The following is a 15,085-nucleotide window of genomic DNA, read 5'->3' on the forward strand; positions in this document are numbered from 1 at the left end:
CTATATGTACTCTCAAAGTACCTGAGCTATATTGCCTCTCATATGCAATTAATACTTGTTACTACTAATACTATATGTACTCTCAAAGTACCTGAGCTATATTGCCTCTCATACGTAATTAATACTTGTTACTACAAATACAATTTACTATGTGCTTGACAGAAGTATAAAATACGTATAGGCCTCATCCTATTTGTTGAACATGTTCGCTCTAACTTTTCTATGCTAGGGGTTGATGCTATTTCATAGCATCTCTCCTAGTGGCCTAAATACATCTCTGCATGCTAAGGTTGATATGATGTAGAGAACCCCCAAACTCCTGTTGCTAGGCGTGACGCCTGGGGTCCCTTACTGATAATCACCTGCATGTAGTGGTGTATTGGGATATTGACCTTGAACTAATTTTAAACGCTAAGCCTTGGTCGCATGTTGTAATGCGTCCATGCTTAGTAGCTCAATGCCTTTCTTTATGTGACACAGAGATGATGTATAGATCCCCCAGACTCCTGTTGCGAGGAGTGACGCCTGGGGCCTAATACTGAGTTGTCGCATAGAGAATCGCATTGAATTCCTTGCTAACCGCAGTTGTGGTTCACGCCGTTCACCAGTGCTGTTACAATGCCTAATGTACCACCAGCCACAGAATACAAGGTTGTTTGCTGTCAGGTGAACACTTGTGGCTGTGGGCCAATTTTTGGGGCCTGTAATGGCCGACACTTACTTCTGTATCCGGTGAATAGCTTAATGTACCTCCAGCCACAGAATACAAAGTTGTTTACTGTCAGGTGAACGCCTGTCGGCTACTTTTTGGGGCTTGTAATGGCCGGCACTTACTTATGTATCCGGTTTTTCACTTAACCACTTAAGGACCGCCTCATGTACATATACGTCAGCAGAATGGCACAGGCAGGCACATGTACGTATATATACGTCCTCTGCTTGACGTGGGTCGGGGGTCCGATCGGGACCCCCCCCGTACATGCGGCGGTCCCCGTGGCTTCAGGAGCGATCCGGGACGACGGCGCGGCTATTCGTTTATAGCCGCTCCGTCGCGATCGCTCCCCGGAGCTGAAGAACGGGGAGAGCCGTGTGTAAGCACGGCTTCCCCGTGCTTCACTGTGTCGGCGCATCGATCGCGTCATTCCCTTTATAGGGAAGACACGATCGATGACGTCATTCCTACAGCCACACCCCCCTACACTAGTAAACACACACAAAGTAAACCCTAACTCCTACAGCGCCCCCTGTGGTTAACTCCCAAACTGCAAACTGTCATTTTCACAATAAAGAATGCAATTTAAATGCATTTTTTGCTGTGAAAATGACAATTGTCCCAAAAATGTGTCAAAATTGTCCGAAGTGTCCGCCATAATGTCGCAGTCACGAAAAAAATCGCTGATCGCCGCCATTAGTAGTAAAAAAAAAAAAAAAAAAAAAAAAAAAAAACTATCCCCTATTTTGTAAACACTATAAATTTTGCGCAAACCAACCGATAAACGATTATTGCGATTTTTTTTACCAAAAATAGGTAGAAGAATACGTATCGGCCTAAACTGAGGAAAAAAAAATGTTATATATGTTTTTGGGGGATATTTATTATAGCAAAAAGTAAAAAATATAGCATTTTTTTCAAAATTGTCGCTCTATTTTTGTTTATAGCGCAAAAAATAAAAACCGCAGAGGTTATCAAATACCACCAAAAGAAAGCTCTATTTGTGGGGAAAAAAAGACGCCAATTTTGTTTGAGAGCCACGTCGCACGACCGCGCAATTGTCTGTTAAAGCGACGCAGTCCCGAACTGTAAAAACCCCTTGGGTCTTTAGGCAGCATTTTGGTCCGGGGCTTAAGTGGTTAATACTTCTGGTAGGTCAGTGTCCATGTTGTGGGACTATTTGTGCACAGATAGTAAGTATTTTGTGGCTGCAAATATGACCTGAAGGTTTTTAATATTCGCCTGCCATTAAAGTCAATAGGGCCCGCCGCGAACTTGCGGTTCGCGGACATTTGCGATTGTTTGCGGTTAGCGTTCGCGAACCGTCCCGTTGGATGTTTGTCCATCACTACCCCCCCAAAGCTTACTCAGATCTATCTCTCCTACCTGGCCCAGCTCTAGTACATCTCTTGTAAAGGCGGCTCTGCTTCGCCTTGCACGGATATCGTTCCCTCACTCAGATTCCTGAGATCTGTCCCCGCCGTGAGTGCATTCAGGGATCTGTATCAGAAGCTGCTGAGAGCAAAGCTGTTCCTTGTAAGCACAGAAGGCGTGTGTGTTTACAAGTGACAGTGGGGTGCAGGAGCGGAGGGCGAGAGCCGGAGATGGCGGAATGGCGTTCCACTACATCTTGGCGCAAAACTGGGTGCTAGGGCCATATGACAAGATTCAGCCCACGGGCCTAGTGTTTGGCATATGTGTGCTAAACATACATCATGCTGAGCATGCTTTTAAGAAAAATCTGAGCTGTGATGAAGCTGGATACCTCTATGCTACTTGAAAGGCAATAGCCGTGTTTTATTATCCTGCTTAACAAACACCAATATTTTTGGACTTTCAGGTCATTGGTCAGGAGCTCTCTATGGACTTGACATGTGTGGTTTCCAAACTATAGCAACAGTCACTAAAAAAGTTATGTTGAAATGAACTCTTATTAAAAATGACCTTTGCATTTCACTCTGCAGTGCTGTAATTGTCTGTAACATTCAATGCAATATGGCAACCTGGAGGCATTCAGTACACCGTTGGTGTCAGCAATGCCCCCAGAAGTGTCATTTCCTGCTTGTGTGATTGGCTTACTGATTTTTTTTTCCAGAGGTCTGCACTAAGATACACATAAATCTTTAGGAACCACCTGTAATTGGAATTTCAGTTTTTGTGAGGTACTCCCCAAGGGGTAAATACTTATAAAGGGATGCAAACACTGCAGCTTTACTCATGAGTACACTGAGAGTGTACCGGGTGATTATAATGAACCAGACCTTCCCATTCAGAATCAGGACATGCTGAAAAACTATTTCTTCAGAGCAACAAAAGGTCGCAATCTGCTACAAAAAATTAAAATACCTGCAATGTACATAGATCATCCAGAGGAGATTGTTTTTTCCTCTTTAAGGGAACAGGAAACACAACACCTTTACGTGTTTTTATGCAGAATATTCAAAAACAATGCAGTATTTTTCCTCCAAAATGCATTTCTATACAACAAGGCACTTATGTATATCAGTCTTACGGCAGGGCTTACATACAGGAGGCATGCTTCCTTAAATGTGTACCCATGAAGCTTCTTGGAGGTGACCTTCCCAAAGGGATGCTGTCCTAAAACTGTGGTGCACAGAAACGCACCAGTCCAATTAGTTGGAAAATTGGTATGCATACTTTCCCTGGATGCCAAGTAGTTTCCAAGGGTAGCTGGGAGAGTCCCTAAACTTTCCCTCCCTGTCAGGAACCTGCTAAACCTCACAAACGGATCTCTGCCCTACCTGAGACTTCCCACACTGCAGCAACACAAAAAATGGTACAGCAGGGGTTATATATTGTATAATCCTTCTGTCTCAAATATGTTGCCCAAATCTCAAAAGAACTTTGTGTCCAATCAGAAACAGGCTCTCCCGAGATGGTGCCTAGAGTCTATGGCAGAAGACACACTGTTGCCATGCCTGTCCCCCACCAATATAAAAAAATATTCCAATAAAGGAACTAAATACAATTGAGGGCATCTAGTGGCAATAAGTTAGAACTGCATACCAAACACTGTTATATCCTGACTCCTAAGGCAGGGGTCTCCAAACTTTGGCCTTTGGGCCACATCTGACCCCATACAAGATTATATCTGGCTCGCAGCTAGGGTGAGTGGAGTATCCTCAATGTGCAAAGATTGAAGATTAGGGTCAGAAAAAGGCTGACTATGGTTTCTGCTTCAACTGGCACTTTATCAACCAATAATGTACTTGCCCCAGAAAAGGGGACTCTGATGAAAGTGGAAACTCTAATAGGGATCCTGATTTAGGTGGGGACTTTGATAGGGACCCTGATGTGAAAGGGCACTGTAATGGGGACTCTGATATAAGTGAGGACCCTTATGTAAGGGGTGCTCTGATGGGGACCTTGATGTAGGTGGGGAGGCTTTGATGAGGACCCTGATGTAAGAGGGGACTCTGATGGGAACCCTGATATAAGGGGAGGGAGTCTGTTTGGGACCCTGATATAAAGGGGCCCTCTGATGGGAACACTGATGTAAGTGGGCACGCTGATGGGAACCCTGATATAAGAGAGGAGTCTGATGGGGACCCTAATATAAAGGGGCACTCTGATGGGAACTCTGATATACAGTAAGTGGGGACCCTAATGTAAGGGGTGAATGGATGGAGACTATAAAGTAGGTGGTGGGGGCTCTGATGAGGACCCTGATGTAAGTGGGGACTCTGATGGGGACCCTGATATAAGGAGGGAGTCTGATGGGGACCCTGATGTGAAGGGGCACTCTAATGGGGACTCTGATGTAAGTGGGGACCCTGATGTAAGGGGTGCTCTGATGAGGACCCTGATGTAGGTGAGGAGGCTATGATGGAAACCCTGATATAAGGGGGAGTCTGATTCGGACCCTGATATAAAGGGGCACTCTGATGGTAACTCTGATATAAGTGGGGACCCTGATGTAAGGGATTTCTGATGGGCACCTTAATATAAGGGAGGAGTCTGATGGGCACCTTAATATAATGAGGCACTCTGATGAGAACTCTGATGTGAGTGGGGACCCTGATGTAAGCCCCAGTTCAAATATTTGTGAAATGGATGCATTTTGAACCTCATCCAATTTGCATGACAAACTGGTTTTCTATTGAGCCGGTTAAGTGCGATTTTAAGAAGAGTCAGGTATGATTTTCAGTCCGATTTAGGTGCAATTTCCCGTGTCATACACTTTAAAAAATTTGCACTGGACTTTTTGTTACAAATCGCACTGAAACTGGCCCTACACTGAAACTGGCCCTACACATATGTGAACCCAGTCTAAGGGGGGAGGGGGTCTGATGGTCACCCTGATATAAGTGGGGACCCTGATGTAAGGAGTGCTCTGTTGGGGACCTGATAGGGAGTCTGATAGGGACCCTGTTGTAAGGAGAGCTCTGGTGGGGACCCTGATATAAGAGAGGAGTCTGATGGGGATCCTGATATAAAGTAGGACTCTGATGGGAACTCAGATGTAAATTGGGAACCTGATGATAAGGGGGGTCTGATGTAAGGGGAGACTTTGATAGCCTGGAAACATTTTGTAAAGTATAAAATGTGGCCCTGAAAAATTAGAAGGCAATCAGATAATCCCTGGATCCACCTTCTGCAGTGTTATTACCTATGAATATTAACAGCCAATTATATTCTAAGCATTTATAAAGACATCCAGTGCTTTTTTCCTTTTTTTAAAAGCAATCTGCAAAGTTGTGAGAATACACTGCTCCAGGAAATGTATTTATTTTATTTAATTATTTCTTTTAGCTATAACTAAGCACCGTGTCTGGTGTGAAACATGTCAGCGGCAGTGCAGTTGGTCGGAACCTACCCTTGATGCCTTGATTTTATACTTTTGAATAAAGGTGAATATTTGGAGTGCGGCTATCCAGCTATTTTCTTTTCATAATCTGCAAAGTTGGCTGGACCCAGCTTTCTGTATATGGTGGTTAAACTTCTTTTCCCCCCAGAGCCCCCCCCCCCCCCCCCTTGTCATTTTCATATCTTACCGCTCTGTAGGTAGGAAAAGGCTGTTGTCTTCAGTGAAGAGCTCAGCTGCCCTGTGGCTGTAAGATATTCCAACACATATACGATCGGGGCCATCGTCAGCATGTTCTGCTCTCCGCAGCCATATGGCATTACGATCAGACTGTTGAGGTTCTGCAGCGCTGTGCCCAGAAGGTCACCTGAGAAAAATTGCATAAAGGACGCCTTTATTTGAATTATACAGGGTGTGAATATGTACAAAAACGTGTTACAAAGTGCAATACTAATATAGAAAGTTCAGCAACCCAATATGACCGATAAGAAATGATCTCAAATGATATGACTTCTGTAAACTGAGACCTGATTGTTTTGTAGAATACTGCATTGTGTACATCAGTATTTCTCTTAGCACGACCATAGCGAGCCCCGTAACTGTCGGTGGATGGAAACAAATTCCAACAGGAACTAACGTCAATCAATGTTCCTTTGGAAGCTTAAAGTGTTTGTTACACCTTTCTGATATGAGCCTGCTGTACCATTTACTTTTATGAAAAAGTATCCCATATTGTATTGCTTCCTTTATGTGAAATCCCTGGTTTTCCTGCTAGTCCCTCTGCTTCCCTATTAAAAACTGACCACACTAAGCAGAAGAACGCCGTGGTTAGTTTTGCTAGCTATGCTGGGAACTCTCCTCCAATGATCAGACTTCTCCTGACACCCCCCCCCCCCCCCACTGCACAGCCATTCACTGGGAATCTCAGTGTGCCTCTGCTTCTCTTCCCCTAGCTCTTACGCATCTGAGAACAGAGAGAATGTGATCTCTTCTGTAGCACCCTCTACTTTAGGTAGGTGTTAGAAGTAGGATTTTTGTAGTGCTGGTACATTTGATCAGGCCTAGCTGTAAGCATAATCTATAGGATTGTAAAAGACCTGGGACACCTTTGGGCGCTCCAAAGAGAATAGTAATGTGGCATGCATAGTGCGCCCTCACCCTCCTATCATGCCCTGTTCCGAGCCACATTCATATCTGGATATTGTGTCCAGGTTTCAGGTGGACTGAAACCCGTAGACATGGTTCAAAACCGGAAATGTTCGGGTGAACCCCGGACAGGTGGCAACCCTAGTTACCTCCCTTCTGCTTCTAGAGGATTCTAGAAGAGAGGTGGAGCTTTCTGGAGTGTCTCAGTGAGCCCTGACCAATCCTCAACTAGGATTGGCAGGGGGTAGGCCTCCTTGCTATGCCCAGGGTCAGCCCAGCTGAGGAGGAGTTGTCGGGTGGAAGAAGTTGGAGATGGAGCACTAGGTTGCCGGGGCCTTTGAGGGGGTGGGTGACCTTGGGCCTGAGGGGTTTGGGTGCAAGTCAGAGACTACCTGGGTAACAAAGAAGGATCTGGACAGGAGGCACTAAGAGGAACCGAGAGAAACAATGGGAGCTAGTGTTGCCGGGCAAGTCTCCAGGAGGGATCCACCGGAGTGAGTGACAGGCACAGTTGGGAGAGCTGGGGAGGCATGCCGGAGTGGACTGGGAGTGCGCAGTCCAAGATGGATGTAGAGCCAGCAGGAGAGACCATGATGTCACGGGCAGTGAAGTTGGGCAGCTGCAGCTGGGAGGGCTGGCATGGCCTGAAGAGGACTGACTGGGCACAGTAGTCCACCAAGGTCAGCTAGCACCAAAGACTTTTCTATTTTTGTTGCTACACTAAAGGGGCCTGTGGTCCCTGCCTGCAAATGGCAGTTGCTAAGGCCTGACAGAGTCACAGTTGGGCCTAATCATGTGCAAGCTGTACCAGCAACCAGGTATTTTACAGGAAAGAGAGGAACAGTCTACAAATAAGCATTGTGCTGGAGGAGACTGGAATTCTAGACTTGTAAATAGAGGTTCCAACTGATCATCTTATTGATTTCATTATTGATTCTGGGCATCCCATAATTTCCTTTATATATCTTTAGAAGAGACACTAGAGAATAAAATTGCGGTCCTTGCAATATTTTATTTTATTTTATATCACACCATATTTGTGCAGCAGCCTTTCAAACGCAATTTACATAAAAAAATCAAAACAGTAATGTTAGCCCAATTTTTTTTTTGTTTAATGTGAAAGATGACGCTACACAGAGTAAATAGATACCTAACATGTCATGCTTTAAAATTGCGCACACTCGTGGATAGGCGAAAAACTACAGTACTTACAAATCTCCATAGGAGATTCTTTGACATTTTGTACAGGTTACCTGTTTAGAGTTACAGAGGAGGTCTAGTGGTAGAATTATTGCTCTCGATTGAATCAAATTGTAATATAAATATGCATGACAGGTCCTTTTTATTGAGTGATCCGGGGACCCAACATTTCTCATTTACCTTTAAAATCTCATGCATTTTTTTTTTGGCAAGGGCTAGGTACCCCCTTGATTTGAGTGGGGTTTGGGTTCAGCACCTTACCTAACCCTGCTTGAGCCAAATCCAGGGCAGTTCATCCCAAGTCAGAATAAAGGCACCACTCCTTGATACGGGTCTTTGGGGTTCAGGGTGTATTGCAGTCACATGGTAGCCAGGCACCTGGCATTTTCAGAAGGAGGTCAGGAATGACAGTAAATTTTTTTTTTATAGACCCACCTATCACAGAAACGTATGCGCTCTCAGAGTCCTTCACAAAGTTGTTCGGTAGCTCCAGCACGAAACTTCTCTCAATAGTTTGATTGGAACCTAGAAATAAAGAAACAATCAATTATATATCTACCGTATTTATCTTCCTATAGCGTGCACCGGCGTATAGCGCGCACCCCCAAACCAGAAGGGAAATTTCAGAAAAAAAAAACAAAAAAAACGTACAGTTTGAATGCCCCTCGTCGGCGTCTTGCCCGGCGTCCATCGGCGGCCTTGTCCGGTCCGGTGTCCTCCCTGCTTCTCCCATGCTGTTTTTGAGCCGATCCCCGCTTCCCGCACTGTGTTTGAACGCCGCCGCCGACATATACCGAGCGCATACACTCGGGCACGCTCGGCTCCTCTCGCATAAAGGCTAGGAGGCGGCACAGGGCGTGATTGCGAGCGGAGCCGAGCCTTTGCCGAGTGTACCCGAGTGTACTGCGCTCGGTATATGTCGGCGGCGGCGTTCAAACACAGTGCGGGAAGCGGGTATCGGCATATATCGCGCACCCACGATTTTCCCCTGATGTTAAGGGGGAAAAAGTGTGCGGTATACGCCGATAAATACGGTATATATATTGGAAGTCAGTAGCACTGCAGTCTATTCTGTACTCACAAATTATATTTTTACTAAGTAGCGTTTTTTTTTTTGGAGCGTCAAATGAATGACGTTCTTTCACGTGACATGCGGCCCGGGCATATTCCCAGTATGCCCTATGGCCAGTCTGAGCCTGGTCGACTACCCACAATCTGGGCTTGACTACCCGCAATCCCAGGGCAGGAGGTCATGTGCCACATCAAAGGGGTCTGTGGACCACATGTGGCCCCCGGGCCACTGGTTGGGCACCCCTGGGCTAGAGGAAAAGAGATTTAATCTCCAAATACGGAAAGGCTTCTTCACAGAAAGAGCTGTGAAAATATGGAATAGACTCCCTCAAGTGCTAGTTCTGGCCAGCTCAGTAGATTACTTTAAATAAGGCCTGGATTCTTTCCTAAATATACATAATATAACTGGGTACTGACATTTACAAGCAAAGTTGATCCAGGGAAAATCTGATTGCCTCTCGGGGGATCAGGAAGGTATTTTTTCCCAAGCTGGAGCAAATTTTATCATGCTTTATTGGGGTTTTTCGCCTTCCTCTGGATCAACTGAGGATATTTTTTTCCCCTTCTATTGGTTGAACTAGATGGACTTTTAGTCAATTAGACTAACTATGTAACTGTGTTTTTTTGTTTTGTTTTTTTTTGCCTTGCAGTGTGTTGCGTTTATGCACATTTGTGTGCGTCTGCGTGCATTATGTTAAACTGAAAAAAAGTAGTGCCTTTTGTATTGTTCTTTCAGCACTGGGCAAATGCATTGCAATGCTCTATGTGAACTGCACTCATAGGGAACAATTATTTTTTGGTTGCTATGAGTTGCATAGTTACATAGTTACATAGTTACATAGTTAGTCAGGTTGAAAAAAGACACAAGTCCATCCAGTTCAACCACAAAAAAAATAAACAAACAAAATAAAAAACACAATACAATCCCATACACCCAACTCCATACCCACAGTTGATCCAGAGGAAGGCAAAAAACCCCAGCAGAGCATGAGATCCAATTTGCTACAGCAGGGGAAAAAATTCCTTCCTGATCCCCCGAGAGGCAATCGGATTTACCCTGGATCAACTTTACCTACAAATCTTAGTACTCAGTTATTTTATGTACATTTAGGAAAGAATCCAGGCCTTTCTTAAAGCAATCTACTGAGCTGGCCAGAACCACCTCTGGAGGGAGTCTGTTCCACATTTTCACAGCTCTTACTGTGAAAAAACCTTTCCGTATTTGGAGGTGAAATCTCTTTTCCTCTAGACGTAAAGAGTGCCCCCTTGTCCTCAGTGTTGCGAATGGCACCCACCCTAGTGCATCTGCTGTCAATATACCCTAACAAAATAGTTGGTTGCAGAGCTGCATAGCAAAGTTCAGATTACACACACAGCTAAAGAAGTCAGAGGAATGCATCCTTTCCCTCCCACCTCTTTCATCCTGCACTAGTGATTAAATTTTTTTTCCAGGGCTTTTTTCTCAGAGAATAGGAGCAGTTACTTCCCCTTTGTCTCCATCCTCTACCCACTTCCGAGCACCATTCTGTGCAGCCAGCAACAATAGACCCCCCCCCCCAACAATAGATTAACCAGCAACAATAGGTCCCCCCAGCAACAATAAATCCCCTCTAGCAATAATAGATTCCCCCCAGCAACAATAGACCCCCCCCAACAATAGATTAACCAGAAAGAATAGGTCCCTCAGCAACAATAAAAACCCCTCTAGCAATAATAGCTTCCCCCCAGCAACAACAGATTTACCATAAACAATAGATAACCAGCAACAATGGGTTCCCCCAGCAACAATAGATTCCCCCCAGCAACAATAGATCCCCTCCCCAACAACAATATATCCTCCCAGCAACAATAGACCCCCCCCCCAACAATAGATTAACCAGAAAGAATAGGTCCCTCAGCAACAATAAAAACCCCTCTAGCAATAATAGCTTCCCCCCAGCAACAACAGATTTACCATAAACAATAGATCACCCCAACAATAGATTAACCAGCAACAATGGGTTCCCCCAGCAACAATAGATTCCCCCCAGTAACAATAGATCCCCTCCCCAACAACAATATATCCTCCCAGCAACAATAGACCCCCCTATATAACAATACAGTAGATCTCCCAGCAGCGAATATCAACAGTGGATCTCTCTCAGCAACAATTGACCCCCCCCCCAGCAACATAAGATCCCCACTAGCAAAAAAGATCCTCCAGCAACAATAAACCCCCACCAGTAACAATACAGTAGATCTAATGGCAGCCAGCAACAATAGACCCCTCTCTCAACAGTAGATCCCTCCCACCAATAATCAGCCCTCTAGCTAAATAAATCTGCCCCCCCCCAGCAAGAAATAGACCTCCCCGGCAACAAATGATCCCCCCATCGACAATAGATCCCCCAGCAGTCGGCATCAATAGACCCTCCAGCACAACCCAGTCCCCCCCTCCCCCCCCCCCATAGAGGTGCCAGAACTGTGTTCCCTGCGTTCCTGCTGAAAACAAATAAAAATGCATTTTTCCATGAAAATGCTAATTTGACCCAATACACATGACCTTGATTTTCTCTTTTTTCACCTTTCAAGCAGAGGAACATGTTCTGGGAAATTTCCTTTGTGATGCCTTCGGCCTGCAAACAAGACAATAGGAGATCAGTGTAAGAGAGATACAAGATTACAGTAAAGTACACAGACAAGCTGATCGCACAGTTTCCATACAAATTTAGAGGTACGTTATAGGGTCACCTCAGAAAGTGGGTTGCAGATTTGGCCCTGGCATCTTGCTGGAATGTTGGTGCCCTGGAGTCTCACAACAAGGATTGACAAGGGGGCTGACAGCAAAACGACTTCAACCCAGATGTTCTGTGACTGTATACATCACACAATCTGTACAATGGACGGTGCCGGTAAACTTCCTAAAGTGGCTGTAAACCTCAGACAAAAAATATGAACAAGGCATATCCTTCTGTAGTGTGTACTCGTCTCAATCCTGTGCACGTATTATTTCCATCTGCTGCTTCCTTCCTCTGTTATCTGTATGACTCACTTCTGACAAGTTTTTATGAGTCACTTCTGACAAGATGACAGGCGAGGAAACTCCAGCACAATGCGATTGACAGCCTGTGATTGACAGCCTCAGCTCTGACATTGCTCAAAAAAAGCAATCCAGGGCTGGTGAAACACGTTGAGGAAGGTTGGTTCCCAGGTGGAGACATTGCTCAAAAGAAGCAAGCCAGGGCTGTTGAAACACGTTAAAGGAAGGTTGGTAGCCAGGTGGAGACATCCATTACTATATGACATTGCTCAAAAGAAGCAAGCCAGGGCTGGTGAAACACGTTGAGGAAGGTTGGTACCCAGGTGTAGACATTGATATATAACATTGCTCATAAGAAGCAAGCCAGGGCTGGTGAAACACATTGAGGAAGGTTGGTACCCAGGTGTAGACATTGCTCAAAAGAAGCAAGCTAGGGCTGGTGAAACACGTTGAGGAAGGTTGGTTCCCAGGTGTAGACATTGATATATAACATTGCTCATAAGAAGCAAGCCAGGGCTGGTGAAACACATTGAGGAAGGTTGGTTCCCAGGTGGAGACATTGCTCAAAAGAAGCAAGCTAGGGCTGGTGAAACACGTTGAGGAAGGTTGGTTCCCAGGTGGAGACATTGCTATATGACATTGCTCATAAGAAGCAAGCCAGGGCTGGTGAAACCAGTTGAGGAAGGTTGGCTCCCAGGTGGAGACATTGCTGTATGCAGTTATTTCATTGATGACTAGTAAATAGGGCAAGAGGAGCCAAGAGTGGAGTGCATCTGATACATTTTTTTTTCCCAATCCTGATGGGGAGTGGAGATGGACTACACTGTCCACCACCCAAATTGCCCATGTGCAGGAGGGGCAGATCTGGCTGTGGAATTGGGTATTGTTCTATGGCAGAGAAAACATTATTTTGTTCTGAGAGAGAAGGACGGAAAGGACGCAAAACAGCTCCAACCCTTCACAAAAGTCACTATATCTTTGGCCATGGAAAGAATAATGCCGCGTACACACAATCATTTTTCGGCATGAACAAAAAACTTTATTTTTAAAAACGTAATTTAAAATGATCGTGTGTGGGCTGCACATCGTTTTTCAGTTTCACATTAAAAAATGTTGTTTTTCGGGTTGTAAAAAATTATCGTGTGTGAGCTTAAACGACATTTTAAACCCGCGCATGCTCAGAAGCGAGTTATGAGACGGGAGCGCTCGTTCTGGTAAAACTACCGTTTTATAATGGAGTAAGCACATTCATCACGCTGTAACAGACAGAAAAGCGCGAATCGTCTTTTACGAACAAGGAATCAGCTAAAGCAGCCCAAAGGCGAATAGAACTTCCCCTTTAGAGTGCCGTTGTACGCGTTGTACGTCACCGCGCTTTGTTCATCATTTTTTTAAAACGATGGTGTGTGGGCAACATCGTTTTTAATGATGAAGTTGGAAAAACTTTGTTTTTGGACATGCTAAAAAACAACGTTTTCTTTCATGCCGAAAAATGATTGTTTGTACGCGACATTAGATCTGAAATCAGTTCTTTATGGCAAATAATATATATTGGAAAATGTCAAATAATTTACTGCTGGTAAAAAAAAAAAAAATATTAAATTTGAAATGAAGGAGAGTCCTGCTTCAAAGGGTGCTCAACATACACACAAAGAGAAGACTTGCCTTGACAAGCAGCTGTTTCTGCACTGTGTCCACATTTCCACTAGAGGGCGTATATACCGGATTGCCTTTGCAGAGTTCAGTGCTTCTGATGGCTTCGGCTCTCACAGTGATTGGTACAAAACCTGGACAAACAGGCAACACACAGAACAACCCGTTTATAATAGTTTATAGTTTACAACATATAATAGAAGTTTCCTAAACAAAAAAAAAAATCCTGTTTTAATTTTAACCTGCATGTATTTTCAAATAACATTTTTTGTTTTGGATATGGTGGGGAACTTAACCACTTTAAGACCGAGCCTGTTTTTCAGACTCGGTGTTTACAAGTTAAAAACATATTTTTTTTGCTATAAAATCACTTAGAACCCCCAAACATTATAATGTTTTTTTCTAACACCATAGAAAATAAAATGGCGGTCATTGCAATACTTTTTGTCACACCGTATTTGCGCAGCGGTCTTAAAAGCGCACTTTTTTGGGAAAAAAATCACCTTATCGAATTAAAAAATAAGACAACAGTAAAGTTAGCCCAATTTTTTTTTCTTTTGTGAAAGATAATGTTACGCCAAATAAATTGATACCCAACATGTCATGCTTCAAAACTGCGCTCGCTCTAACACTCGCGGCGATACCTCACATGTGTGGTTTGAACACCGTTTTCATATGCGGATGCTGCTCCCCTATGCGTTCGCTTCTGCACGTGAGCTCGTCGGGATGGGGCGCTTTAAAAAAAAAGCTTATTTATTTTACTTAATTTTATTGATTTTAAAACTGTTTTAAAAAAAAACCATCTCTTGTAATAGAAAAAAGCATGACAGATCCTCTTAAATATGAGATCTGGGGTCAAAAAGACCTCAGATCTCATATTTGGACTTAAATGCAATAAAAAAAAAAAAATGTTGTAATTTGAAAAAAAAATACAAAAATTTTTTTCCCTCTAAGACGTATGGGCGGAAGTGACGTTTTGACAGTGATATGGAGATGGGTGGGGCCATCTTCCCCTCACTCGTCCCTAGCAAGGGACAGGACCGAGTCACCTCCGCTGCTACCGATGGCTCCAGTCAGCGGCGTAGGGCACCAGAGAGCGGCGGGAGGGGGGCCCCTTTCCCGCCACCGATAAAAGAGATCTCGTGGCGAATCCGTCGCAGAGACCACTTTTATCTTGTAGAGGATCGCCCGCTGAATAAGAGGATACCGGGGTTATAGTAGCTAGCTGCTACCATAACAACGGTATTCCTCTTCAAAGTCATCACGCAAAACTGCGGCGGTCGGTCCGTAAGTGGTTAAGGAAAGGTTACAAAAAGGTAAGTACTGAATTTTCAGTTTTCTTGGTGTCTTCATGCCAGCATACACATACGCATGAATATGCTGCCATGGATAGGCACCAGGAAAGGAAAATTACAATAAGGTGAGTATTGAATTTTCCATTTTAGTGTCACATTGGGCT

At 44.3% G+C, this 15,085-nt stretch overlaps 1 protein-coding gene across 1 annotated transcript in view; it reads right to left on the reverse strand.

Annotated features, from left to right (window-relative positions):
* LOC120910393 (alpha-2-macroglobulin-like protein 1) overlaps window positions 1–15,085 on the reverse strand; it is a 182,277-nt gene that overhangs the window by 68,404 nt on the left and 98,788 nt on the right. The window contains exons 22-25 of the mRNA XM_040322150.1: window positions 13,639–13,760; window positions 11,518–11,569; window positions 8,319–8,408; window positions 5,728–5,904 (exon numbers count right to left, since the gene is read on the reverse strand). Coding sequence (XP_040178084.1) covers window positions 5,728–5,904; window positions 8,319–8,408; window positions 11,518–11,569; window positions 13,639–13,760 — 441 coding nt within the window. The remainder of the gene's footprint in view (window positions 1–5,727; window positions 5,905–8,318; window positions 8,409–11,517; window positions 11,570–13,638; window positions 13,761–15,085) is intronic.

This window comes from Rana temporaria, chromosome 8 (assembly GCF_905171775.1).
Source record: "Rana temporaria chromosome 8, aRanTem1.1, whole genome shotgun sequence".
Classification (NCBI taxonomy): Eukaryota; Metazoa; Chordata; class Amphibia; order Anura; family Ranidae; genus Rana; species Rana temporaria.